Here is a 26,757-nt window from a genome sequence, read left to right as displayed (position 1 = left end):
TATAAGGATTATTTTTTAGTTTTATACATTGATTGTTTAAAATAATATTTCCTTCTTCTAAATTTATTTTCCCATTTAAGTTTTTTAAAATGTCTGCTCCTATAATAAATTGATAAATACGATTTGGTAGTTCTTTTACTTTCCATCTCATCAACGCATTTGGATAAGCTTGTAACTCTAAGAATGCAGGTGTATGCACTTCGTAAGTTATAGCGTCCTTCCCGCTTATGGTGGAAAAATATATGGGTGGAATTTTAATTTTTTTAAAATCTGTAACTTTTTCGTCAATTATACTTAATGTTGACCCTGTGTCAATTAATGCTAAATATTTTTTTCTATTTATTGTAATTTCTATGATTGGTAATTCTTCCGAGGCTAATTTAAAAAAAAATCTATGTTATTCGATTGATCTTTAAAATAACATTCGGTTATGTCACTGTCTGGTTTTATTCTAGGGGCCTGTTGATGGCTATCTTTGCCCGGATCCCTACTAGAATGGCCTAATTCGCGATACCGTCTGTCATTATTTTTTGTTTCGATATTACCTATGTCCATCGGTTCTACCTGATCATTACGTTGATTATACTGGCTTACATTGTTTCTAAAATATCCTGATCTTTGATTATTATTTTGTTTGAAAAACCCTGATTGGTTATTGTTGCGATTAGTATTATAATTAAAATGATTGTTATTATTGAAATTTCGTTTAAAATTTCCTGAATTATTTTTAAAATTGAAATCATTATTATTAAAATTTTTATTCGGATAGAACACTTCATTGTTACTTCTATTAGGATTAAAATTATTATTAGTGTATCTACATTTTTGAGTACCGTAATTTTGATTATAATTTTTATTAACACGGTTATTATTACTGTTATTGCTATTTTTTTGAAAATTAATTCGATACTCTGCTCTAATGCATGTATCTTCGAACCTACGCTTACTCATAATATTTAAAATTATAGATAAGTCCCTTTCTTCATATATTTTATCAAGTAACGTGCCCTGGCACATTTCTTTAATAGTATTCACTAATATTGAATCGACATTACTTAAATCTATATAGTTATCGTTTTTATAGTATATTTTTAATTCATCTGATTTGTATTTTATTTGTTGTACTAAAATAATTAAATCGCTTACCGAATTACATTTGATGTTGTTTATTCTTCTGTAGATTTCTGCTGGTTCGATGTCCGGTTTATATCTTAATCTCAAGGCTGATTTTATTAATTCCCAGTTGTCTGGTTCCGGAATACTGATGATAGCGTCTTTCGCCTCCCCTTGGATTTTCTCAAAGTATATTGTCCTAACCATTAATTTTTTAAGTTCTGCATCTTGCACACTTGACAGATAGTACTCGATACTACTTATAAATGAATTTATAGTAACCTCTCCTTTCCCAGTAAATGTGGACATAAATCTAACTTCTCGCATAATTTTCTCCTTTGCGATGTTTGCCGCTTCTCTCTCCTGGTAATGTTGTACAGCTGCTGTTAGTTGAATAATTTGCTGATTTTTTGTTTCGATTTCCTTGACAAGTTGTTGTTCCTGAGCCATAATTACTTTTTTTCTGTGATTATCGAACGATGCGTTCCTTTTCATCAACTAATTTATATCACTATATTTTTTTTTCAGTGTTTTTAATTTTATGGAAAAAAATTTTAGCTTTTAATTTCCAATTTTTTTTTTTAGTGTTAAAAAAAATTATTATTTTTTTTTTTTATTTAAAAATTGTTCGGTTCGTATCACTGGATTGTATTTTTTTTTTATTTAGTAAAAAAAATTTTGCTATTTTTTTTTTTTCTTTTTTTTTTTTTTTTTACAATCCTACCGACTGCGCCACTCAAATATAGTTCATATATGTTAAAAAAAAACACTTTTGAAATTTACAATTGAAAAACACTTTTTTACTAGACTGATTTATTTTATAACACAACTGTTCGATTTCTTAGATTAATTATGACTAAATTTACAAAGCTTTTCTTATAACTAAGTTTTATTATTATTAAAAGTAAATTTGCTGGTGTCAACAAAACGTGTCTACCTTTATAATGCGACGGTTTTGTTGATAACAGGAAATTAATATAACTTTCATAATTATTTCGAAATTGGATACTTGCATTGATTTTATAAGTCTGTGAGAATTTTTTAATAAAATTTTATGTAAGAATTTTAAATAACAGGAAGTGTTGCGTCATTAGCGGTATTATTGTACGTAACTCACGCGCAGTTTTTATGAAGGTACGATAATGTTGCGTGTGCGGTGCAACGTGATTTTAGTAGGGTAGTGTAATATGATACCTTCGTAACTTAGATGATTTTATTTATTTATTGCTTTTTCTTTTTTAAATATAATTTTGTAATTACTGAAATTTTATATAATGATGTTTGTATATATTTTTTTGATTTTTAAATTTACTAATATTATATGTAGGTATGTATATATAATTTTTTCATACAAGGTGTAATTTTATAACGGTGATTTGCAAAAAAAAATTTTTGTAATTGGAAATTATTAAATTTTTTGATTTTAAAAATTTCGATTATCGATTTCTGATATTTAGGGAAACATTATTTTTAATTAAAAAGAAAATATTACTTTCTAAATTTGACTTTTTTTTTATTTTTTTAAAATGATTTGAATTTGCTTAGATATTTTTAAAACTTTTTTATTTCTTACATTTTTTTTGATTTAAATTTCTTTTTCTTTTTTATTTTGATCTAATTCACTTTTATAAAAATAATTTTTGGTTTTTGATTTCTTATAACGAAAAATAATTGAAATTTAACTACTTACAGCAGTATTAATGTTGTACATTTGTAGGTTAATCACTGTGGCATCAAGCTGATGATTATTGTAAGCTGCGAAGGCGGCTGTTTTTTTCACTAATTAAAGTTGCCTAAAAACTCCGTTTCCTCTCTGTTGAGTTACTTCGGGGCCTCGTTCTTTCGTCCAAATTGCTTTCATCTTTTCACCTTGTGACCAAGTTACAATTTTTTTCTTTACTTTTTATCGGCTGAGTTTTAATTTTTTATTATATTATTTTGTTATTTTGTTTTAATTATTATCGTTTTGATTTTTTCGCTTTTGTCGTTTTAATTTTGGTTTTTTATTATTTTATTATTTTTGTACAGTACTTAACTTTTATAAAGTTCTTTTTTCTGTACACGAAAAATTTTTATTATATTTTTATGTAGTTAATTATTATTATTGAATTGGCAGTTTTAGCTTTTATAAAGCTTTTTGTTTTGCACATCAATTTTTTACTTTTTTTTTTTTGTTTTTTATTAAAAAAATTTTCGGGTATTTTTCAAAAGTAACTTTTTCACACTTGAACGCCTTTTACGTTGGGCGTCAGTTAAAGAAAATGTTCTTGTTATTATTAAAAAAAAACAAATTTTTCTTTTAACTTTTTTTTATTTTTATTTAATACAAATGCACAATTATAATTACGTTTACAAATTATGAACTTTACAGTTATAAATTCTAATAACGATTAACAATGTTCTGTTGTTAGATGATTTAGATTTAGTTAGATGATTTATAATATAGATATGCAAAATAAGCAAACTTGCTTATTGCAACTTGTGGGAACATAACTGTGAGAAAATATTTTAGAATATTTTTATATTTGATGTTTCTCATGATTGATAATGCCGCAGTGTAACGTGAGCTTTTATAAGTTTGGATATTTCACGTTAACTTATATTTAAAAGTAAGCTCAGTAACAACTTGAAATTGTTCCATCCTAGTACGACAGATGGAAAGTTTAGTCAGTATATCAGATGTTAGTTTGTTGATTTCATCGAATGTAAATAGATTGTTTAACATTGTTTCACCTACATGTATATATATTACTTGGATTAGAATTTTCGCCGATAGAAATATTATTATTATTAGTGTAATTAAAATTACTAGAGCTGTTATATTATAATTACTATTGATATTTTTATTTGTGCTGTTAGTATCACTTACATGACAGTTGTTGGTATTGTTGTTGTAAGAGTATTTAACAGAATTATTTAGATTAGAAAAATTACGATTGTGATTAAAACTATGCCAAGGTGTGTTTGTAGTATTACCACTGCCAGTAGCGTTTACACCAAAGATTGGTGGAAAAAGTTGATTATAGTTCCCCATAAATTGTTTGGATTTTTGAATAACTGAACTTTGACGTGAATTGCCTTGATTTTCATTAATTAATTGAACATATGCAAGTCGGTGTGGAAAGGATGGATCTGACGAACGATGGTTCTCTTTACAATTTGCGCACTTTTAGGTTACCAAGCTCTAGTAAGTAAGTTTTAAGTTCATTTATTTCTATATCATAAATACCAGAGAGAATGGCTTTGAAAGGCCATGTTTAAAATTATACGAAAAAAATTCACATTTTTCATTATCTAAAGCAGAAGAAATTTTTTTATATGTTTCTACCGATTTACAATATAATTTAGTTCCAATAGAAATTGATTTTACATAATAATCATTAAATTTATTATCTTTCATTAGTTTATGTACAAAATCGAGTTTTTTGTTTAATATTGTAATTGGAGGTATATCATTTTTATTATTTAAGTTGTTGCTAAGGTCTGCTGATGCGTTTACGGTTTCACTTTGCATGTCATCATTATCACTATTAGCAAATATTGATTGCAAGATTGAATAGTAATTTTCATCAACATCATTTGGTTTTTGTTTTTTATTCTTATTGTTATTGTTGTTTGACATTATTGTATTATCTGATGCAGCACCTGCATCATTTGTATTGTTTCGAGTTCTTTTACGAGTTATTTTTATATTTAGTGTTTAACAAAATGTCAAACAAAGAAAAATGAAAATAAACAAAAACAAAAAAAAGAAATAACAGAAGAAAATCTGTTACAATTAAATAGGAATTTAATTTCAATTACCGAATATGACCAACACTAGCGAGATTGGAAACAAACTGAGAATTGTTATAATTATTAAGATATATGACATATTCTTATGATAATGTAAGGCTTTTATTTTTTGTACATTATTAAAATTTTTTGAGACAATTTCATCAAATGAATGTTTTAAAATTTATATCATTTTCACTTATAGGATAATAGAATCTTTCTTTTAAACTTGATTTCATATTTGAAAAAAACTGATCTAATATTTTTAATAAACAGTTATTAAAATGAATCAGTACATTTTTTGATAAAATTAATTTTCTACTATCACAAGTCTGATTTAGTTCAATACTTCTTGCATTTTTTATTAAAATGGTTTCTTCAATTTCTATAATTGATAGAATAATGTCTAATTCTATGACATTATTATTTATGAGCTTACAATTATTTTTAAATGTACAATGTTTGTTCAGTTTAAGTTCATTTAATGGTTTTGATTCTTCATACTGATAGTTTAAACCATTGTACTCAAAAATTGTTTCTTGGGTATGATCAATTTCTCTATAAATTTTATTTGGTAGAGGGAATAATTAGTTTTAGCTGTATCTTTTTAATTTTACTAGGAATTTTGATGGCTAATAGCAATGAATTTTCCTGAAATTTTGCTACACCGAATTTAACGTATTGTAATTTATAAAAATTTATATCATAATCTTGGATTTCTTGATTAGTAAGGATATTAGGGTGGAATATCCCGTGTCTAGCTGAGGCTAAATTATCTTGAATCTGGTTTATTTTTTCTTTAATAAGTTGGATTTTAAATTTTAATTCTACATAAAAATTTTGTTGCATAGAAGGTTCCTCTATTCTATTAAGATTTTCTAATATCAAAGTACGATCGTTTTCTATGGATTGTTTTAATTGATTAATTCCCCTATTAAAGTGGTCATTTATTTTAACTTGTGTATTGGCATTGTGAATCAACCTGTCGCTGTTTTATTTTATGGATTCTAATTGTTTTTCTATATTTTGTCGGTCAGTGTCGTCCATTGTGTCAAAAAGCTAATTTGTGAAAAACTGTAAAATGCTAAATTCTAATCCATTCATATATACATACACACATATATTCATATATACATACATACATATATTTGAATAAAATTATTATTGTGTTTTCGACTAAACCTTTTCTTTATTTGGAAATTCCAATCCTATATGTTCACTCACAGTTTTAAAAAAACAGGTATCCATTCATAATTATATATATTTGTATTAATAATTTTATTTCTAATTGTTCCAACAGCAAAATTTCAAAATTTTCGATTCTAATACATTCATATGTACATACGTTCAGTTGTTGGAAAGAAAAATTTTAAAATCTTCAATTCTAAAACATTCATATATACATACATACATATATTTGAATAAAATTATTATTTTGTTTTTGACTAAACCTTTTCTTTATTTGAAAAATTAATTTTTGTATGTTTACCCTCATGATATAATAATTATGCGTTTAAAATTTATTTCTGTATATTCTACAGTTTTGAATATTATTAAATTCAGGCAAGCATTGATCCAATAACCTTTTGGCTATCAGACTACTACGCTAACCACTAGACTACGCAGTACCTTGAATTTCCCTTTATAATTCTATATTTTATTCATATTTCGTATAACTTTTCAAAAACCATCCTATTTTACATTATATATATTATAGCTACTTCTCAGGAGGCAAAAAGTACGGGTACTTCTAGAAGGGCTAGAGACATGGGACAAAAGGCTTTACATAGGGTTTTGCCTCTAGGGTCCCAGAAAGAGCAAGAACTCCACTCAGTCTCCCCCTTCACCCCCTCCCAAGATGCTTTGTAACCGTTTTTTACAAAATGGTACTACATCCTGTAGGGGTAATATTTTATTTAATTTTGGTGGTATAAATATTGTATGTAAATTCATATTTGGAAGTGTGACTTATAACAAAAAGTGAACACTCTTAAGAAAATTGTAAAGTTTTAATAAAATCTACATTGTTTTATAATAACAATGTACGTACGCATTTAGTTATGCATTCTTTTCGCGATCTGTTGCAATATGTATTAGAAAGCAAAACATAAGTTTACATTAAACTCCTTGACAATATATTTTTAGGGTAAAATTTTATAAGAAAGTGTTATTCTATTGCATTAAACTTTTTACAAGTAGGGTATTTTCAAAAAAATATTGAGAACGGAAACTCGCTGATATTGATTTGGTAAGGGTGAAGGTTTTTTAATTTCATTTTAAAAAAAATAAAATTATCAATAAAAAAAGTTCATCTGGCAAATCGCATATTTCAGGGTTCGAACCTGAGACTTTTCGCATAGAAATCGTATGCAATACGTACTACTCTATATACGTTAGTATTGGTGTTAACTCATTCTACAGTCACGCGTTTTATTCATGAATTGTAGTAGCAAGTTAATTCATGCGTATACAATAATTTATGGCTTAAAGTGCTTATTGTAAAATGTAATTTACGATTTTATGCGACATAACTCAAAGTGAAGTTTTATAATAAATAACTCAAAAGGTATTAGATTTCAAAGGAACTAATTATTTGTTTAATTATGTATTTTTGGGTAATTATTTTTCAGAACTTTTTTATTTTAAGTTTTAAGTTTTATCTTATTATTTATCAGGAAAAAACTCATCTATATGTATATTACGGGTGTGTTTTTGAAGAAATAAAGTAAACTTAAAATATCTCAGACACAGAATGGAACACAATTTCAAAACTAAATACTTGCAAGGCTTGCAATGCAAGCACACATGACTAGTTTATGAAAAATTTATTTATATTTTACGATTGTGACTACTATTATTGGTACTATTATTTTTTTGAAAACTAATTCGATACTCTGCTCTAATGCAGGTATCTTCAAATCTGCGTTTGCTCATAATGTTCAAAATTACTGATAAATCTTTTAATTCATATACATATTTTATCAAGCAAAGTGCCTTGGCACATTTCTTTAATTGTGTTCACTCATATGGAATCAACATTACTTAGATCTATATAATTGTCTCCTTTACCAGTAAATGTTGTCATGAACCTGACCTCCCTCATAATTTTTTCGGTGGCATGGTTCATTTCTTCCTTTTCCTGGTAGTGTTGAATTGCAGCGGTAAGTTGTCTGATTTTTTCGTCTCTGCTTTCGATTTCGTTTACTATACGTTGCTACCGAATACTGCATAACCGAATTTATTTATTCGGTTCGATCACTGGATTGTATTATTATTTTTATATTTTATTTTTTTTTGCAATCCTACCGTCTCCGCCACAAATGTACTTTCGTATCAATATTAAAAAAAAACACTTTTTAATTTTATTCAAACAAAAGACACTTTTATTAAAATTCAATTTGATTAAAAAAATCAACCTTTATTGTTAAACCATAAACTGTGCTAAATTTACAATTAAGTACTTATAACTAAGTTTTATTATTTTAATGTAAAATTGCTGATATCGACAAAACGTGTCTAAATTTGGATTGTACCGTTTTGTTGATATCAGACATAAAGTTTTGTAATTGGGGTGGCCGCATTCTTTTGTTATATTATGAGAACTTTTTTATTTTTAATTTAAAATTTTAAATAACAGGAAGTGTTGCATCACCTTTAACAACGGTGTTATGCATAACTCGTAAGTTATTTTTATTGTTCATATTTTCAAGGAAGTCGTGAATATTCAAGCATTCGTCGCGGGTGAAATTGTTACATAGTCTGGAAAAATGCCAATTTCTCTCTAAACACAAGTGCCACGAAATTCTCGTTTACAAAAACCTTTGCATTTCACAGTTTCTAGTGCTTGATCATTATTACTACAGTTACCAATGGAACATTTGACCTCAAGTGAACTAATTATATTGGTTCGGATAATGGCATAATACTTTTTTGATCTATAAAAACAATTTATAATTTATTTTTTATTGAAATTGAAATTGGAAAATATTTTTTTTGGTTAACTTTTATATGCAATTAAAAACTTTAATATGCAATTTATGTGATATGTTAGCAACCTTCGTCAACTTAATAAAAAAAAAATTTCTTTTTCTTTTTTTTGATTCTTCTAACAAAAGTCAAAACAATATTTACAAAATGTGTACTAAGCAATTAATATTAATTGCAAACTAAAGATGATTACAAAATATTTATTATTTTATTATGGTGTTTTTTAAACATTCAAGCATGATACCAGCTGAAAACATAGCTCAAAGAAAGCCTACATTGGATCTTGTAGGCCCTCTTTGAGCTGCTTCACCTTGTTATAGTATTCAGTTTTGAAATACGTGTGATCATTGCTCGCACACCAAAACTCTTTTATTATTAAGTTGTTGGTGTTAAACAGTTTCCATAGTTTCTTGAGTTTATCTTTTTCTGATAAATTCAACAAACTATGGTATTCTACTGTCTTCCCTGAAGTTATATTCTTCTTGAAGTTAATAAGTAATACTTAAAATTAATTATTTCACATAGAAATAGAATAGCAAGCAATTTTATGTGTTTATCAAAATCATATGTTTCCCATGTTAACTTTAGTATCATATTAGTTTCAAATTTACTTAAGACAAAATTAACAGGCAATAAAAATTTTTTGCGAAAGTAATTTGACTCCTACAATAAAATGTGAGAAATTATGTTGTGAAAAAATATTCACATTAGCTAACTATAATGTTTATAAATACATGTGCATTATTATTAAATTGCCACAAATTAGTTTTCAGCAATATTGGTAATTTAAATATATGGGAAAATAATATTAAAAAAATATAGAATGTTTTTTCATTAATTTCATTAATTAATTTCATTAATTAAAGCACATTGCCCTATAACCGTCTAAAATATCGTCTATATTTGGAATAGGATGTTTATCGCTACTTGTGATGATATTTAATTTCGAATTATGATACGTCATTTTGGTTTGCCAGTCGCGTTCTGAAACGCTGTGCCTAATGGTTCACTGATCTAACATTTCCTTTCTTTGCGTATTTTTAGTCGGAAGGAAGAACAAAACAAAATTTTTTATTTCAATTTTTATTGACTTCAGCTAGATGTAGAGAACTAAGGAAAGCCATTCGGGAGTTGGAATCTTCCTATCATTCTACTGGCAGTCCAACTTAATGGCTTACTGATGCTAAAAAATTTTTCATATTCCGGCGATGTTTTCATCATATCTAACCTGATTGTCCTTCTCTGATTACCATGATTGGTCGGACTTTTGGTTATTACGTGCAAGTCAACGATTAGCTGATCGGCGTAGAGTTGCAGCTGATATTGCTTTTCCTCCTCGGTTAGATGGTTTTCCGGTCTGCACCTGAGAATGATCAAAGTCATCCTTATTAATATTACTATTATTATTTATATTTTCACTTTTTTTAAAGTTTGACATTATGTATATTAATATATTATTATATAAGCAGCTGCTTTAATTTGTAGTTATGAAATTTTGTTTATATAAACAACACAAAATGTAATAACCGTTAGAATTATGATTGTTATTACGCGATTATTATTACAACGTAAATTATTTCCAGCATTATTACTAAAATAGAAATTTCCTTGGTTGGTAGGGTAATTTGGCTTTGTTCTACAAATATTTATTGTGTTAATATTGCTAGGATTAGTATTATAATTGTTAATATTGTTGTTAATAGTATTAGTATTACCGTAGTATGATCCGTTATTTTTGAAAAAGTTTATTTGTTAGTTTCTATTATTATTAGAATTATTCATTTTTAAATCTGCATTGTCTTCATAGAAGACTTCAATAGCATCTTCTAAAGCGGCTGAGTCGAGACTAAAAAGTGTTGAACGCATTGATTCGTGTAACTTTGCTTTGAATATCCGCAACCCAGTTTTAATATTGGTTCGGACAATGGCATAATACTTTTTGATCTCCCTATAGAAATCCACACTTGTTGTTTTAAATTTGACACTTCGCAATTCTTTGAAAAGTTGCAAAGCTGTTTTTATTTCGAATTATTTTAAATCAGAACAAATTGAAATGTGATTATTTATTTTTGCTATTTCATTCGCTTTACCTACTAATTTTGACTTAATTTTATTTAAAAAAAAATCATTATATTGACTAACTACTGGGATTATGTTTTCAACTTAATCTATAAAATTAAATAACTCGTGAGATTTCCCATTAAATTCCGTAAGTTCTGAAATATACTTCATCGGGTCCAAAGAAAGAAACAGAGCTGAAAGTTGAGCAGCTTGCTTGAACTACATGTTGGGAAACTGATGATTCTTGAACGGCTTGTGTACGACTGCACCATTAATGTTAATTTTCCTTTTTGTTTTACAATTTTGTTTTTTTGTTTGCTTTTTTTTCAGAGCAAATTAAAATAATTTTTTTTTTTCTGAAAAATTGTTTCATGTGGAATCATGTAGAAATTAATTGTAAATTATTCTCTAACTTTTGTCAATAATATTATAATATTTTAATAATTATAATATTTAATATTTCTTAAAACTTTATTGTATTAATTTAAGTTCTTCGTTCTCAAGAAAAAAAATTTTTTTTTTCGATCAACCGATCGCTTTATTGATGCAAAATGAACTGAACTTTTTCTTTTTAGCAAAAAACAAAAATGTTAATAAAAATTTCTTTTTCTTAATTTAGGACATATTACAAAATTACATTTAAACATGCCAATCTTATAAAAAAATTTATTTTTAGTCTCTTTTTTAGCTTTTAATATTCAATATGCAAACCATATGTTCATTACAAAATTATAAGTAAACCATAATAACGTTAAAAAGAATCTGATAATGCCAGCACATAACCTTCCTTATTGTATGCAATGCAATATGTATGTTGTCCAAAAATTTTTTAAAATGAAAAGACGAGAATAAAAAGAAAATAAAAAGAAAAATAAATGTCGTTTAGTGTTATTGAAAAAAATTAAAGAGCGATAATATTAGTTTTTAGAGTTCATAATTTCGAGGGGATAATTATTTAAGATATTATCATACTTTGATGTTGATGATGTAACTATATATTTATAATTAATGAATACATAACATTTATTTAAAAATATCTTTCCGTTTCATGTAATGATTTTTTGTAAAAATAATTTACTAAATAAATATAATAAATAATATGTATGTACATAAGTATATAATTTTTAATTAAATTTCACAATAAATATTAGGAAGGATAAAAAATGGTAATAAAAAAGATAAATAATTTAACATTGTAATAATGCTACTTTAAAAAATTAAATATAATTATTAAATGAGTAAAAGCGCAGCATAAAATTAACTAAGTATGAAATTTTTATATTTATTCATTATATTCACTTTTTCAAAATTAAAAATCTATATAAATTTTTAAATGTAAAACGTTAGAGATCTGCATTTTGCAAAATGTATGACATTACATAATTTTTTAATTATAAGCCATATTTATGTTTAGTTTTATTACTACATTTGATGTAAATAATAAATGACATTACATTAAACTCAAAAAATCTTTGAGCACAATAAATACTAGTAGCATTAAGTTTAATATTTATATACAAACTTATATGAATATGTTAGATAATTAATTTTAAATGAACATTACTACAATTTTTTTAAACTAGAAAAAAAAAAAAGGTAATGATTGACACATACATATGGTTTTATGTATATGTAATAAAATAGAATTGAATACTTAGCTCCAATTTAACAAAAATTGTAAAGTTGCTATATTTGCAAAAAAAAAAAAATATTGCAAAAATATATCATTGAATGTTAATGACACAAAAAAATTTGTATTGTCGTACTGAGTACATATACCGAATATATACTCAGTAGGACAATACAAATTTTCTATGTATCCATATCTAGGATACATCAATTCCAATGATTTGTCATATTATATTTAATTTGCTATTTTATTCATGTGCACACTGTATGTACATTAAGAATGTCACGTATGTATGAATTATATTTGATAATTTGAAATAATTTAATAAATTTCAATTAATAGTAACTATTTCTTGTTTAAATTTAAATTAAGTTTGCTTTTATAATGATTTCCTCAATATTGTACGAATACTATGATAATTGTATTTATCTAACACAGAGTGAGTCGCAAAATTGAATCGGCAAAGGAAAAGGTAAACCAAAATAAAATAAATCTGTCGTGATCAGCATTTAATCGATCGCAGGTGCATTGGCTAGTTTAACGAATGTTAAATGTCGTCCAAGAAAATAAAAATGTGCTTTAAACACTATTGAGAAAACTCGTCAATGAGTTACTACGATATAGCAAAAAATGTAAAATCAGCCCCAAGTTAAAGTTCAGTGATATTTCATTGTTTTATAACCCCAAATCTAAATATTAAATTTCATGGAAATTGATTGATTATTTATTTGATCGCTTTATATACGGAAAAGTGTAAACCTGTTCCGTAGTAAATGATCACTTACTGGCAGCTGATTTCTACGATAAGTTAGATAATATTTTATATATAAAATTTCATGTTAAACTGCTGAATGTTTTCTTAAAAATCATCAAAATTGTAAAATCAGGTCGTATTAAAGGTCCATTTTTAAGGCTAGATATATCCTAAAAGATCAATCACAATCATGATTAGCATGGGCGAAGTAATCTCTTACATAAATTTACATTAAAATCAGACAGAAACGCGTTTCCAATGAAAATCAGATGCTTAACTTGGTGATATCACAATATCGACATGATTTAATTGGTGACATGACGTGTTACATGTAATGTGGTCGATAAATATATGTATACGCATGTGTTTTATCTTTAAAGTTAATCTTCATAAGGTAAAATGGGACCAACAGGTTTCTTAAAAATTGAAATAAGTACATAACGTACTTGAAGCGTAATAATTTTTAACAAAAATTTAAACAATAAGGTAAGAGAATGTTCAATTTTTGAAATGTTCACATTTGAATTAAAAATGGTTCCCATCCCCACCTGCGTTACCACCATGTCTGGGACCCTGGCAATTTGCAATATGGCGACCAGCGCAAAATCACTATCGCGGTTGCAAAGCGTCACTTAAATGTTCCTTAAGTCTTGTTGTAACAGGCCCCTTCGTTTGTCCTGTGTAAAATTTGTCGCAATTATTGCAATCGATAATACAGGACAAACGAAGAGGCCTGTTGCAACAAGACTTAAGAAACATTTAAATGAGGTAAAACATGCAAGAAGACTACGATTTTCGGATTCAGTGGTTGCAAACCATATTTATGAAACGGATCACAATATAATTACGGAAGATAACTTAAAATTATTAAGAGAGACTGCCTACTGAACACGGCCGATGGTAACGCGGCTACTTGGGCTCTTTAAATGAATTATTTGACCAGTTTTAAAGATTAAAACAGGTATAATTTTACTTTGTAATTAATAAAAAAAAAACATAAAGAAAATTAAATTTTATATTAAATCAGGTAGAAAATTAGATTAAGACAGGTATAATATTTCTAATTTTAATATATTTTAAATTTATTGTTTGTTGTCTTAATAATGATTAGGAGAAAATCAGCTTTGATAGTTTGAAATATATTAGCGAAAATAAAAGTGTTTTATTTCGAATAATAGGGCGTTTTATTTTCATATACATAAAAATATTGATATTTCGGAAAAATTATCAGCCATTGGAGAATTTTTTGGCTATAGAAAATATTATTCAGAGAATTGCTTTTTGCTAACAGTTAAGATTCCACCTTATATAATGGTTTGAGAGAGGGGGCGCGTAATGATATACTATAATTCTGGTAACTTCGCTCCTTCATTATACATATACATAATTTTAAAAAACAAATTTACAAAAATTTGAAAAAGTTGCGAGAATTCGTTCTGTATTTGTATGTTTATATGACAGGGTGTTTCACACAAGGTGGCAAATAATTTCAGGGATGATTTTTTGATTGATTTCCGACAGAAAATTGTATGGGCGCAGATATGTAATTGCAATAGTGGAATTTTTTTTTTTCGAAGTATTAAGTTGATTTCGGTTAATTTTTTCAAATTTGAGAAAAGGTACATTTGATATTAACGAGTTTGCTAATTTTGTATGATATATCTCCCAAAATGCATACTTCTGATATAATCACATAATAATCTATATATTTTTCATGTGTATACTGCATTAATAAAACTTATATGCTTCACAATTCATAAAAATTATTTCACATGTTAATTATTAATATAAAAATAATATTAATATAAAAGTCCATATAATCCTTTTTAGGTATGTATGTGATTTTAGTTTTACAAGGAAATATTTTCACATTGTTAGTAAGGCTAAATCACTAATTTATCTAAACTACCTCATCAGAAACTTTAAAACTTATATAAATTTCTTAATAATATTTTGATTATGTTGGTTTTTATATAGTAGACAACTTGAAACAATGCATTTTTTATAATGATTATAAAATTTTAAAAGCACTATCATAATTATAAATACTTAAAATCAAATAATTACAAACTTATATTCTAAATTTAAATCTAATAAAATTTTTATTAACTTCATTTTAAGTCGTGTATTCTAGACTAAAAAATATAGCACAAATTTTTTTTTATTCACTGAGTAATATTTTTTTTCTCTCAATTTTCTCAGGTATGTTGTCTGACATGGTGGTACAAAATAATGCGGGAAAAACTCAAAAATATATTAAATCAAAATTATAGTTAAAAGTTTGAGTTGAGATTTGAATTTTTGATATGTTGTTCAAAAAACTTCAAATTTCATGTAAGTAGAAAACTTTTTAGGTTTTAGTCAACTTTTCATATAGAAAACTCGAAATGAAAATTGGTAAAAATCGTAATTTTTCTAAAAAAATAACAAAAAAATTATTCTTCTAAAATGTCATTTCTCCAGAAATATATATGCAATTTTACAAAAATATTCACAAAAAAAAGCAGGGTCCAGGCATAGGCTCCTATAATGTACAAGACGTCTTAATATTTCAAAGTGTGTATTCAAAGTTTTTTGTTCTAAAAGAAAAAAGACTATTCATTTCTTTAGTCCATATATAAATTTCGTACGGGAGGGTTGTGTCGCTAAGCGGTAAAATAATTTATTTACTGTTTAAAATTTAATTTTAATTTAAATTTAGGGAATAATTATATTAATTTTTTGTGTTATTAGATGAAATGAAGATTTATAATTTATATTAACTAAATTTTGTCATAATATTTAGAACAAAAAAAAGGTGAATTTGAAAAAATAGTACTAAAGTTTATTTAAAAAGAAATAATGACTCAATAAATTAGTAAGATTTGGTGTACTTTTTAAAGTTTCTATTGTAATCATATTTAAATAAAATACAATAATATAACTGATTACGTTCATATAAATAGGTGTTGTGTCATATAAATACCCCGAGGGTGTTGCGTGGAAGGATGCAAAAGCAATAGTTTACGAGAGAAGGAGAACGTGAATGCTATATTTACATTTACTTTGCCAAAGAACAATGTCATCAGGGATAAATGTATACAAGCATTGGAAAAACGAATTCGACACCACCGAAGTATTTTTAATTTGTAAGAACTTTAAATTTTATTTTGTTGCCTGTGGCGAATATAATTTAATCAACTACTTAGTAATGTTAAGATTTGAACAGTTTAAAATATACAGTCATATTTTTTAATAACTAAAAAAGAAAATTGGAATTCTTAGTGAACGATTCATTTTTGAAGAAGTGGACTAATCAGCTAAGTTCATTAGTTCGTTCGCGAACGACACATGACTATTTCAAATGCAGAAACTTAGGTACGCGCAACATAATGTATGGGTAAAGGAGTTGGTACAAATTGTGAATAAAAATAGTAAATGAAATTGACTAAAAGGACCAGCGTAAAACTGATTTGTTATTTCAAATGTTATTTGGTTATATCTCAGAAACTATAAAAGCTGTGATATTGAAATTTCACACAAACGACTATATTAGTAGGGCCAATGTGTTTGTTAAAAGTCATTAAAATTGCTTGGCACCTTCTGGTAGCTGTAATTTTGTAAGGGAAAAGTACACAGTACTGAAATTTTGCACAAATTCATGTGGTAATATGGCAACTTAAAATCATAGTCTGTCCCATAGTCTGCTATGGGATATTCTCAAATCGCACATAGGATAATAAATTCGTACGGGTATCACAAAGTTGAGGCTGTCAACTTAATTTTTTCTCGTTATCTTCTTAAATAGTAAATGTAGATCTTCAAACGAGTGAACTATCAACATGAATAGTTTATGTCACATAATTTTACTGTTTTTCTAACATATTGAAAATAGAAAGCTGGAATTTTATATGTACATAGATCTTTACTAGAAACGATTTCCGTAGAAGAAAATTTTTACTTACCTCCCCCGCTTTAAAAGCTATACCCCTCTGAAATCTTAAAAATGCCATTTTTAACTATTAATTGCCGTAAAACCATCATAAGCATTTTTCAAATTTTGCAAACGTAGAAATATAGTGGCTGGCTTCTTCTACCACGGCATACCATAGTTAAATTATAAAAAAAAAAAAACAAAAATCGTTTTTTCCAAATTTTTGATGTCATTTTGCTTCTACACCGTACATGGTAGGAGTCTGAGATTTTAACAGCTTTTGGGCACTAATAAATAGTTTTTTTCGTCAGAAGATTTTCAATTAAAAATCAAATTGATTGGTGCTATCTTATCTCTTTTCCGAACACAAAAATCGAATTACATAGTAAAACCCCAGATGCCTAATCGTGTATCTCGCTTTCTTACTCCCTTTTTATTCATTTTCAAATTTGAAGTCTCCGTTTTTGTAATGGATTTTTAATAGGATTTCTAATTTTTTCAATTGAATTTTTGAATTTTTTTTCAAATTATCGACTGAATACCTCACTTTCAAAAACAAAGCTCAATAATTACATTGTAGAAATATATGATTGTTACTCACTTTTTAGACGATCAGGCTCCTAGTTTTATTTTTAAATTTTTATTCGATTTCGATATACCCATATAATATATACAGCAATCCTATGTACGTAACGCGTTTCTTAGAGTACTTATGTAAAATTAAATTCTTTTTGTTTTTGAAATAGAGCGATGGGGCTCTCAGCATCGAACCACTAAGTGGTTACAGTTATCGTAAAAAGTTCGACATTATTACTGCAAAAACAAATCAATTCACACAAATGATTCGTGTCTATAATAAAGTTTTTAAATTTTTGTCTATGCATACATACCAGTAACACTTAAGGTGAATTGATTATTTCGTCTTACATGCACCAAAGTAATGCACGCGCATATATTTTATTTAAAAATTTGAATTTCTTTCATTTTCGCTCAGTCTTATTGTACTGGACGCGTCACATTTGTTACTGTAATATTTTTTTGTCGCGTCGCATTTTTTTTTGGTATACTACTAGAAGCGAAATGTGATGTGACACAAGAAGCAAGATATTTGATGTTAAAAGGTTAGAAAATAGTTTTAAAATAAACTGGTAACGAGTCTATATAGCAAATTGTAAATTAAAGAAAATAAAGTTGGGTCAAACCATTGGTTTGCATTTTAGCACTTTTCCCTTCAACAAGTGAAAATTCTGCTTTTAAATACAGTCTGTGTATATCTATCACACTATTAAAATTATTTTCATTCATATACAAAACTATTTCTAGAATTGCATATATTTAGGATGATGCATATATGCAGTCTTTGAACTAAAGCAAAAATTAATATAAAGTGGGGTTAACATAATGCTCGATTTTAAGGTTTAATTGTGTGAGTTAAGAAAAATAATTATATTTTTCATTTTCATGGAATTAACCGTTAACTTTTTGCGTTTATAGAAATTTGAAAAAGCTTGCGGTTCCGGAAATATAGGGTGTCAAAAATTCAATTTATACAAATTTCAAGATGCGATAACTTGTGAAGGGGTGGAGATGGAAAAAAATTTTCTTCTAAAAAATGAGTTATTTGTTAATGTCTAAAAGCCCCTAAAATTTCAAGCTTCTACAGGTTGGGGTCTACAAGAAAAACGATATCAAAAATTTGGAAAAAAAGGACTTTAGACAACGAAGTGTCCACGGACGGACGGACGGACTGAGTGAAACTAATAAGCACTTTTTTTCAAAAAATTTTTGGGAAAGTGCTAAAAAGTGAAAAATTTACAAGCGCAACATTTTATATGGTACTGAAAGCTTTTCATTATTTTTAATTAAAGACTGAAGAGCTCTTTTTTTTATAGGATAAGTTAACTCAAGATATGGAGAGTAACTGTAGTGTCAAGTTAAAAACATAATTAATGAAAGAATAATTATTAAAACTTGATACAAATACATCCAACCGAATTGCTATGCAAAATTTGTTGCCATCACATAATCCCTCTTATTGTATGCAATGCGGTCGATAATATGAAGAGGTAATTAGAAAATAATATCTAAAGTAAAATTAAATATTGTTTTACTAATATAAATTTTATGTACATTTTTAAAAATTTAAATTATCATAACCTAAGTAAAAAAATATTTAAATCGTTTTGTTGATTATCATATATGTTATTTTTATTATTTGAATTTTTTTTTGAAAAAAATAGTATATTAGAAAGAATCACAAATTCTGACAGTAAAATGACAGGTACTTTTGTAAATTTTTGTCCGTTTGCGTTTATTATTAAGATGGGTCATACATACTCTTTTTTACCTGATAATAAAATATGAAAAGAGAGCTCATATTTTTTTAAAGCACTAATTATATGTAACTAGTTTTAAAATAATTATGAAGAAAAAAAATCGTTTTAAACTAGGTACATATATTTTTGTACGTATTTATTTTAAATAACTTAAAAATTAATTAAAATCATTTGAAACAATTGTGTAAGTATCTTGGATATGTATTTTGGATGTGTCTCAAATTTCAATAATTATTATAACTATTTTATTTATAGCCATTTTATAACTTTTTAAATTTTTTTCTTAATTTTTATTATATTAATATAAAATCAAAATTAGACATTTATTTATTCAAAAGGTGCAACAATTATATCACAAATATCGCAAGAACCTTAAAAATGTCTAAATTTGCATATAAAAGTTCTTAATGATTTTCAATGTTTTTCTGCCTAAAATAAATTCTGTGTTACCGTCTTTTTATTTTTTAAACTAATTAATTGAAATTTATTATAAAATAAAATTAGGGTGAAAAAAATGTGAAATAAATAGAATCCGCAATTAATTTTTGTGATTAATAATTTATAAATACTTTAAAAGTGCTATAGCAATAGGGGTGCCGATAATAATTGTATCGAATTTTCAGAGTGTCAATAGTTGTAACTGTTACGCTATGTAGATATCATCATCACATATTCATAGATAATTAAAAGTGAACTATTGAATTTACACGTTTTGAGCTAATTTTTTAAATAGTGAAACACATTTTTTAAAATTCTTAATTTCCCTACTTTAAAATTTTTAAACAACTAATGCAAAATACAATGGCTTTTGTTATTTCATTTTTAATTTTTGCTTTGTTTCAGAGAGAAAATGCGGAATGATTGGAAAATCATTCAAATATCATTTAAATATTTTATAAACTGGAATTATTGTTAAAATGAAATGAAATTGATGATGGTTAATGAAGAAGAGCAAATTTCCTTTTGCCATTCTGCATTGAAACAGCGCCTACCTATACTTTGAATAATTAAGATTTTGTTGGTGAAACACAAAGTGGAATAGGATTGCCTCTTGATAGGTGCATTAACAATATAAAAGAAGATTTTGAAATAAGTTGTTTCAAAATCGAATAAATAGAACATGCGGATTTTTATTCCAAGTAAAATTTCAAATTGAGGACCAGTCAAATTGACTGATCTATAAAGTCAGGAAGTATTTTCGAATTCATCTTCAAATTTTCATTTAGAATGCAATTCTTCATTCCAAGCAAATTTCAAAAACTCCGGTAAGCAAAATATATTTGATTTTATCTATATTATTTGAAAATTTTAATTAATTTAAATTTTTTTCAGAAAACGCTCTGAATACAACTCTCGATAAGTGAATTTATATTTATGCTGTATGATTATAAACTTGTAAGTACCTGATGTACCTACCTACCTATTATATTAGTAAATGTACCCAGTATTAATATTTATTCTATTTGATTTTATGAAAATGTAAAATGAAAGATATAATTCTCATTAAGCAAAATATAATAACAATGTTCGATATCCTACCTTAAATAAGTACAAAAATGTATATTATAAAACTTATTAAACACGTATATGTACGTATAAATTTAATATATGCAAAAGCTTTTTGTCATGGAAAGATATTTTTAAAACAAAAATTAATGGGAATGATTCTTAAGGAAATCCGATGTTTTTTGATTTTACTTAAATTTAACTGATTAGAAACGATCAAATTTAAGGAACGTAATGATAGACTTTAACATTCCTTATTTCTAGGTAAGATTCATGGCAGTAATTGTGAATTTCTGAAATCTTTGGAAAATTAAATCTACCACAAATGAAAAACTGGTTATATAATTCCAAATGAAGAATTATAGTGTTCAAATTTTAATAGGAAGAACAAATGTAGGATATTTTTCAATTTATTATTTATTCTCTTGTAACTCTAATCAATATTCAAATTTTTCCTATTTTTCTTTAAGCTTTTCTCAGATTATGTTAGGACTATTATAAGTGCCATTGTCGTATTATAATTTAAGTTGTGACATTCTTTTTTAACTTCCTGTATTCATAATACGGTGTCCATATACAAGTTGTGTGATTCTACGCTTTTATAGGTAAATTGAATTTTTTAACAAAGTTAATTTGCATAATAATGTTATTTGAAATTGTTGGTAAAAAAGTGACCTCCATTTTTTTCAGCAAATTCTGTTTAAAATATTCATTATCTTCTTCACAGTAATTTTTGTTCTTGTCGAATTATATTAGTTAAGATTTTTTATTCATCTGTAACTGTTAATTCTTTAATACAAAATATTTTAAATAAATTCTAAGAAATTCGTTATGTATTTATATATCAGGAGAAATATAGATGCACCCGATAATTTAAAATGCAAACTGAATTTCTTTGTATCTTAAATGATTTTTCAGTTAACAGAAGCATTGCAAATTTTAATGTTGCCAACAGATTTCTACATGAACATCGAATGCAGAAATAAAATATCACATAATTAATTATGTCAACTGCCGGTCATATTGTTAAAATTTTTTGGCATTTTTGTAATAAAATTCAAATGATGATTTTGTTTTTTGTTCAAAGAGTGAAATTTTGAGATTGATGATTTAATTTTATTAAATTTTAGTATTTATCTTATAACACATCTCGAGAAAAAATTTTCAGCTTTGTAAATTTAACTGGGAGATAAAATATTGGCAGTTTGGAGAAAATAGTTTTCGTTCTTTTTTAATCATTTGTGTAAAATCAAAAAGTGATGATAAACTTAACATTTTTATGTTTGTGATTTGGTTTTATCTTACTTTGTGATTTGGTTAAACTTTAATTAAAAATAAAAAAAAACATTTAGAACAATTATTGTAATATTACTATAGTTGATTTTAAATTGCATTTGAAGCGACACTCTCATACAATTCGGAATAGAAGTTTGCGTAGTTTAAGCTGTATATACAAAATATCTTTTGGATAAAAACAAGAAATGTAAAAAGGAAATATACAATGTACGAGTATATAGGTTTACTTATGTATTCTATGCAAAAATCCGTGATTTCATTAATGCTTTATAAAAAGTTTGATTGCAGTATTAATATGATTGTACTACCATCTCAGAGCTTTCAATACCTTCACATTGTAAAAAGATGCTACAGCTTTTGATACATTCCGGAATACAGTTTTCACAATATTAGTACATAAGTTAATGTTTTTATATGTTTATAAAATAAAAACATTTTTTTTAATTTCTCGCACGGGCTTGCACGCCGGTGCTTGTTTGTTTATTTCTAATAAAATACTAATCAGATTTACTTAAAAGCTAACAATATTTATAAATTTATAAAATGTGCAATTAGCACATTTTACATGGGAAAAATAATTTTATTTAACTTAACTTTAAAATTAAGCAAAGTGCAATAGGAGATTTTTATTTTGAATATTTGTCTGATGTAGTAAGGTATATTGGAGGTAAAATGTGGGATTTTGAAATTTCATTTGAAATGAATGTTTTATTTGCAATCTCTAAGGTTGCGTTATGGAATTTTATTAAGAATTCCGCTTAGTTTATGATAGCTTGAATTTATTTTAATTGAGTCATTAAAGTTATTAAGTACAATTATTGCTTCTGAGACTTCTTCTACTAGAGACATTTGCTTATTAATTCTTGTATTGCAATTTGCTTTTACATTTGTAAGTAAATTTCTTATACAGTTTGAATTTGACAGATCTACAACATTATTGGTTTTACAAATTTCTAAGAAATTAGACTTTTTACATTCACTTTTTTGTCCAAATATTGCCTCGTTAAACTTGAAAATGCTATGGTATTGTAAATTTAAAATTAGGTTATTGATTTTTACTGGTTTCAAAAGTAGCTTTTCGTACGTTGCATTATGTGTGATAGGTAAATTAATAATGTATAAAATGAAGGTGGAATTTGACATGATTTTGACTTCAGCAAAATTCATGGCTTCTTCCGTTGATATAAAAGGAAATTGCTCTTTAGCTAAAGTGTTAGTCGCGACATTGATTTCCTCCGCTGAAAGTATCATTTAAATTCATTACAATTTGTTGAATTTCTGCTTCTGTAACTGGTGCAAGAAAAATTGTTTTATTATTATGTATTCTGTAGACATCCTGATTTCCCACTTTTGTTTTCTGGATCTGCTCCAAGATATTTTCACCTACTTCATTAAAAAACATGTTTAGTGTCTCCGCCGTGTCATGATCTGTTCTTGTTCTTTCTCCATTTTTATTTATTACATAAGCTTGATGCTCTAGCGTTTCATCATTCCTATTACTTACAGTGTTATTTAAAATTTTCCATAATTTTCTAGAATCGCTTCCTGCTTTTTCAATTCCTTGGATTATATGTTTACTTTTAGCCTCCTTTACTAATTTTTCCACTTGCTTTTTAATTTTAATATATTCTGCTTTTTTATCCTCGTTATTTGGATCCTTCTTGTGTTTATCATACTGAGATTTTCTATGTTTTAATTTTTCCAATATAATAGGTGTTATCCAACTATTATTTCTCGTTCTGAATTGCGTAGTTTTTGTGCACACTTGTTTAGCTTTTTGTATTATTTTAATCAGTACATCAATTTCGGTTATCTCTGTGTCGTTCACTTGCTCTTTTATGATTTGACGTAGTTTATCATAGTCTAATCTGTGTGTTATCCTTGTTTTCATGGGAGTTTTCTTGTCCACATCAGTTTCTATTGATACTAACGCTAATTGATGATCCGATAAATTGTTATTTTCTATTGTGAATTTAATATTGAATTTACTATTAACGTTTGTAATTATATGGTCAATTAAGCTACTTGATTGCGGTGTGATTCTTGTACTTTTAGTTTTGTTGATGAAGTAATAACCTGCAGCGGCTATCATATCTTTATACCCTACAACTATGTTGTTATTATCAAATAGGTTAATGTTAGTATCTGTAAAAAATATATGATTCATGTTGTCCGTTAATTTATTTTCTAAATATTCTGTAAATACATTGCTATTTTCCACTGGAGCTTTGTAGAAGGTTCCAATTCTTAATTTTGGCTTGGAATTTGAAATTTCAATTACTGTAAAATTGTACTTATCTTCCTTACATATCAAATTGAAATTAATATTGTTTCTTACAAAAATCGCGGTACCACCACCTCTGTTTACTTCTCTACAGTTATATATCGCTGCGAAGTTACGGATGTTATGTGTGTTAACTTCATTATTGTATATCCACACTTCTGTGAGTACTACTATATCTATATTACCTAGTTCTGTGATTAATGCTTCTAACTCAAAGAGTTTGCTCCTTATACTGCAAATATTCATGTATAAAATATTCAGGTTACCAGTATGTACTACTTCTTTTGATGTACTCATTATGGTTTTCATGTGAAATATTTTTTCCAATTCTCCCTTACTCGGACAAGGTGTTCCCTATATTTATTATCAACGTGACTTCTGTACGATTTGAGATCTTTATCAATATCGTCTTTTGAAATCCCTATGTTAGCATGATATGTATAGTATATTTTTCGCAATTCTTGATGATTTGTTGGAAGACCCTCCTGATCAATTAATACTTTAAGACTTGTTTGCGTCATTCCATCGTGGCAGATATCATCCTGATCATAAAAATACGATAAATACAATCTTACATTGCTATATATTCTGTGATCTCTTAATCTAGATAAAACGTAAACTTCATCGCCATTTTCATAAGCTTTTCTTGTAAGCTTTACAATAGGCGGATTCATTGGATCAATGAAACTGCTCTTGCTTCCTTTTATATCTTTTTTCTCCATAGTTGGATTAAATGTATCACCTTTAACCCAATTTGCATAATTGATTACAGTATTTTGCTGGCTCTTTTTGTTATCTATTATGTTATTGCTATTATTATCTTCAATTTGAGTTTTGCTAGAAATCTGGTTTTTATCTATTTTGCTATTATTTACTTTATTGTTTTCTGACACTTCATTACTATTGCAATTTTTAATGGTATAAACTTTTGTGTTCGTGTTATTTGTTTTAAACCACAACTTAGGAATAATTTTTAAAATACTTTTTTTATTTTCTTTTATCATTGTACTGCACTGACTGTTTTTAGTCTCGTTATTAGTATTAGTTTTAAAATTTTTATCATTATCATTGATATTAATAATATTATTCTCTTGGTTTTCCAAATTTTTGTTTTTTTTATTATTATTATTATCATTATTATTATCATTATTATTATTATTTTTATTATTGTTATTATTATTATTATTATTATTAGTATTATTATTATTGTTATCATTATTATTGCTATTATCATTATTTTGAACACTTCCCCTATCATCCTTAATACTAGTATTATACTTAATCTTATTATTATTATTTCTTTTTAAATCATTTTCTTTAGTACTATTAAAATTTTTACTTTTAACATGATGATTATCGATTGAAATGAATCCAGAGTAAGCATTCCCATCAAGATTCTTTAATTGCTAGTACCCTATTTTTTGTTTAAGTTCATTCAATTTTTTTTTATACACTTCACACTGTTTGCTTAGTGAGCTGTGTTTTATATCCAAGCCCAATTTAAATTTATCGTTAACTTTTTTGCAGTTTACACAAATATTAATTGGTGGCTCACTGCATACACTTGTTTTATGATTTTTAGTGCATTTTAAACATATTTCTTCATTTTTACACTCCGTCGATTTGTGGTTAAAGCCATTACATTTAAAACATCTTTGTACCGAAATGGCGTCGAACACCTTGCATCTTTCCCAACCAATACACAATTTTTCCATGTTTAATATTTTAGGAAAAGATTCCTTATCTACTTCGATAATCGCATTTTGCATTTCTCTATTATATTTTTTTACCGTCCGCAAATTTATTATTTTCATTTCACTCATACTTAACACCTCATTTTGTTTTTTCAGTTTTTCTATTAATTCACTCTCATTAAACTTATTGTTCATATGTACTAACTCTATTTTTGGTTTAATTTCCTTTGGAATTTTAATGTCATAACCACTTTTCATTTTTTTTTCTAACTCCGTTTTTATTTTTTCCCGATTTTCTTGCGAATCAGTCTCTATTAATATAATACCATTATTTTTACTTTCAACATTTCTTATTTTAAAATTTTTTGGGTCTACCTTAGTATTTAAATCGCTTTTTGTTTTATCACTC

The 26,757-nt window shown here is 26.4% G+C and overlaps 1 protein-coding gene across 1 annotated transcript; it reads right to left on the bottom strand.

Annotated features, from left to right (window-relative positions):
• Positions 1-375: 375 nt before the first annotated feature.
• LOC129605955 (putative uncharacterized protein DDB_G0282499) lies at positions 376-9,838 on the bottom strand. Its single transcript, XM_055515990.1, has 7 exons — positions 9,744-9,838; positions 5,210-5,445; positions 4,918-4,990; positions 4,613-4,784; positions 3,983-4,279; positions 1,147-1,611; positions 376-564 (listed from the first exon to the last, which is right to left on the bottom strand). Exons 1-7 carry the CDS (start codon positions 9,836-9,838, stop codon positions 376-378), a joined length of 1,527 nt encoding a protein of 508 aa, XP_055371965.1.
• Between the last annotated feature and the right edge of the window lie 16,919 nt (positions 9,839-26,757).

The sequence above is a fragment of the Condylostylus longicornis genome, unplaced genomic scaffold, assembly GCF_029603195.1.
Source record: "Condylostylus longicornis isolate FDR11 unplaced genomic scaffold, ASM2960319v2 ptg000016l, whole genome shotgun sequence".
NCBI classification, from domain to species: domain Eukaryota; kingdom Metazoa; phylum Arthropoda; class Insecta; order Diptera; family Dolichopodidae; genus Condylostylus; species Condylostylus longicornis.
Note: the sequence above shows the minus strand (reverse complement) of the source record. Positions and strands in the feature narration are given on the sequence as shown.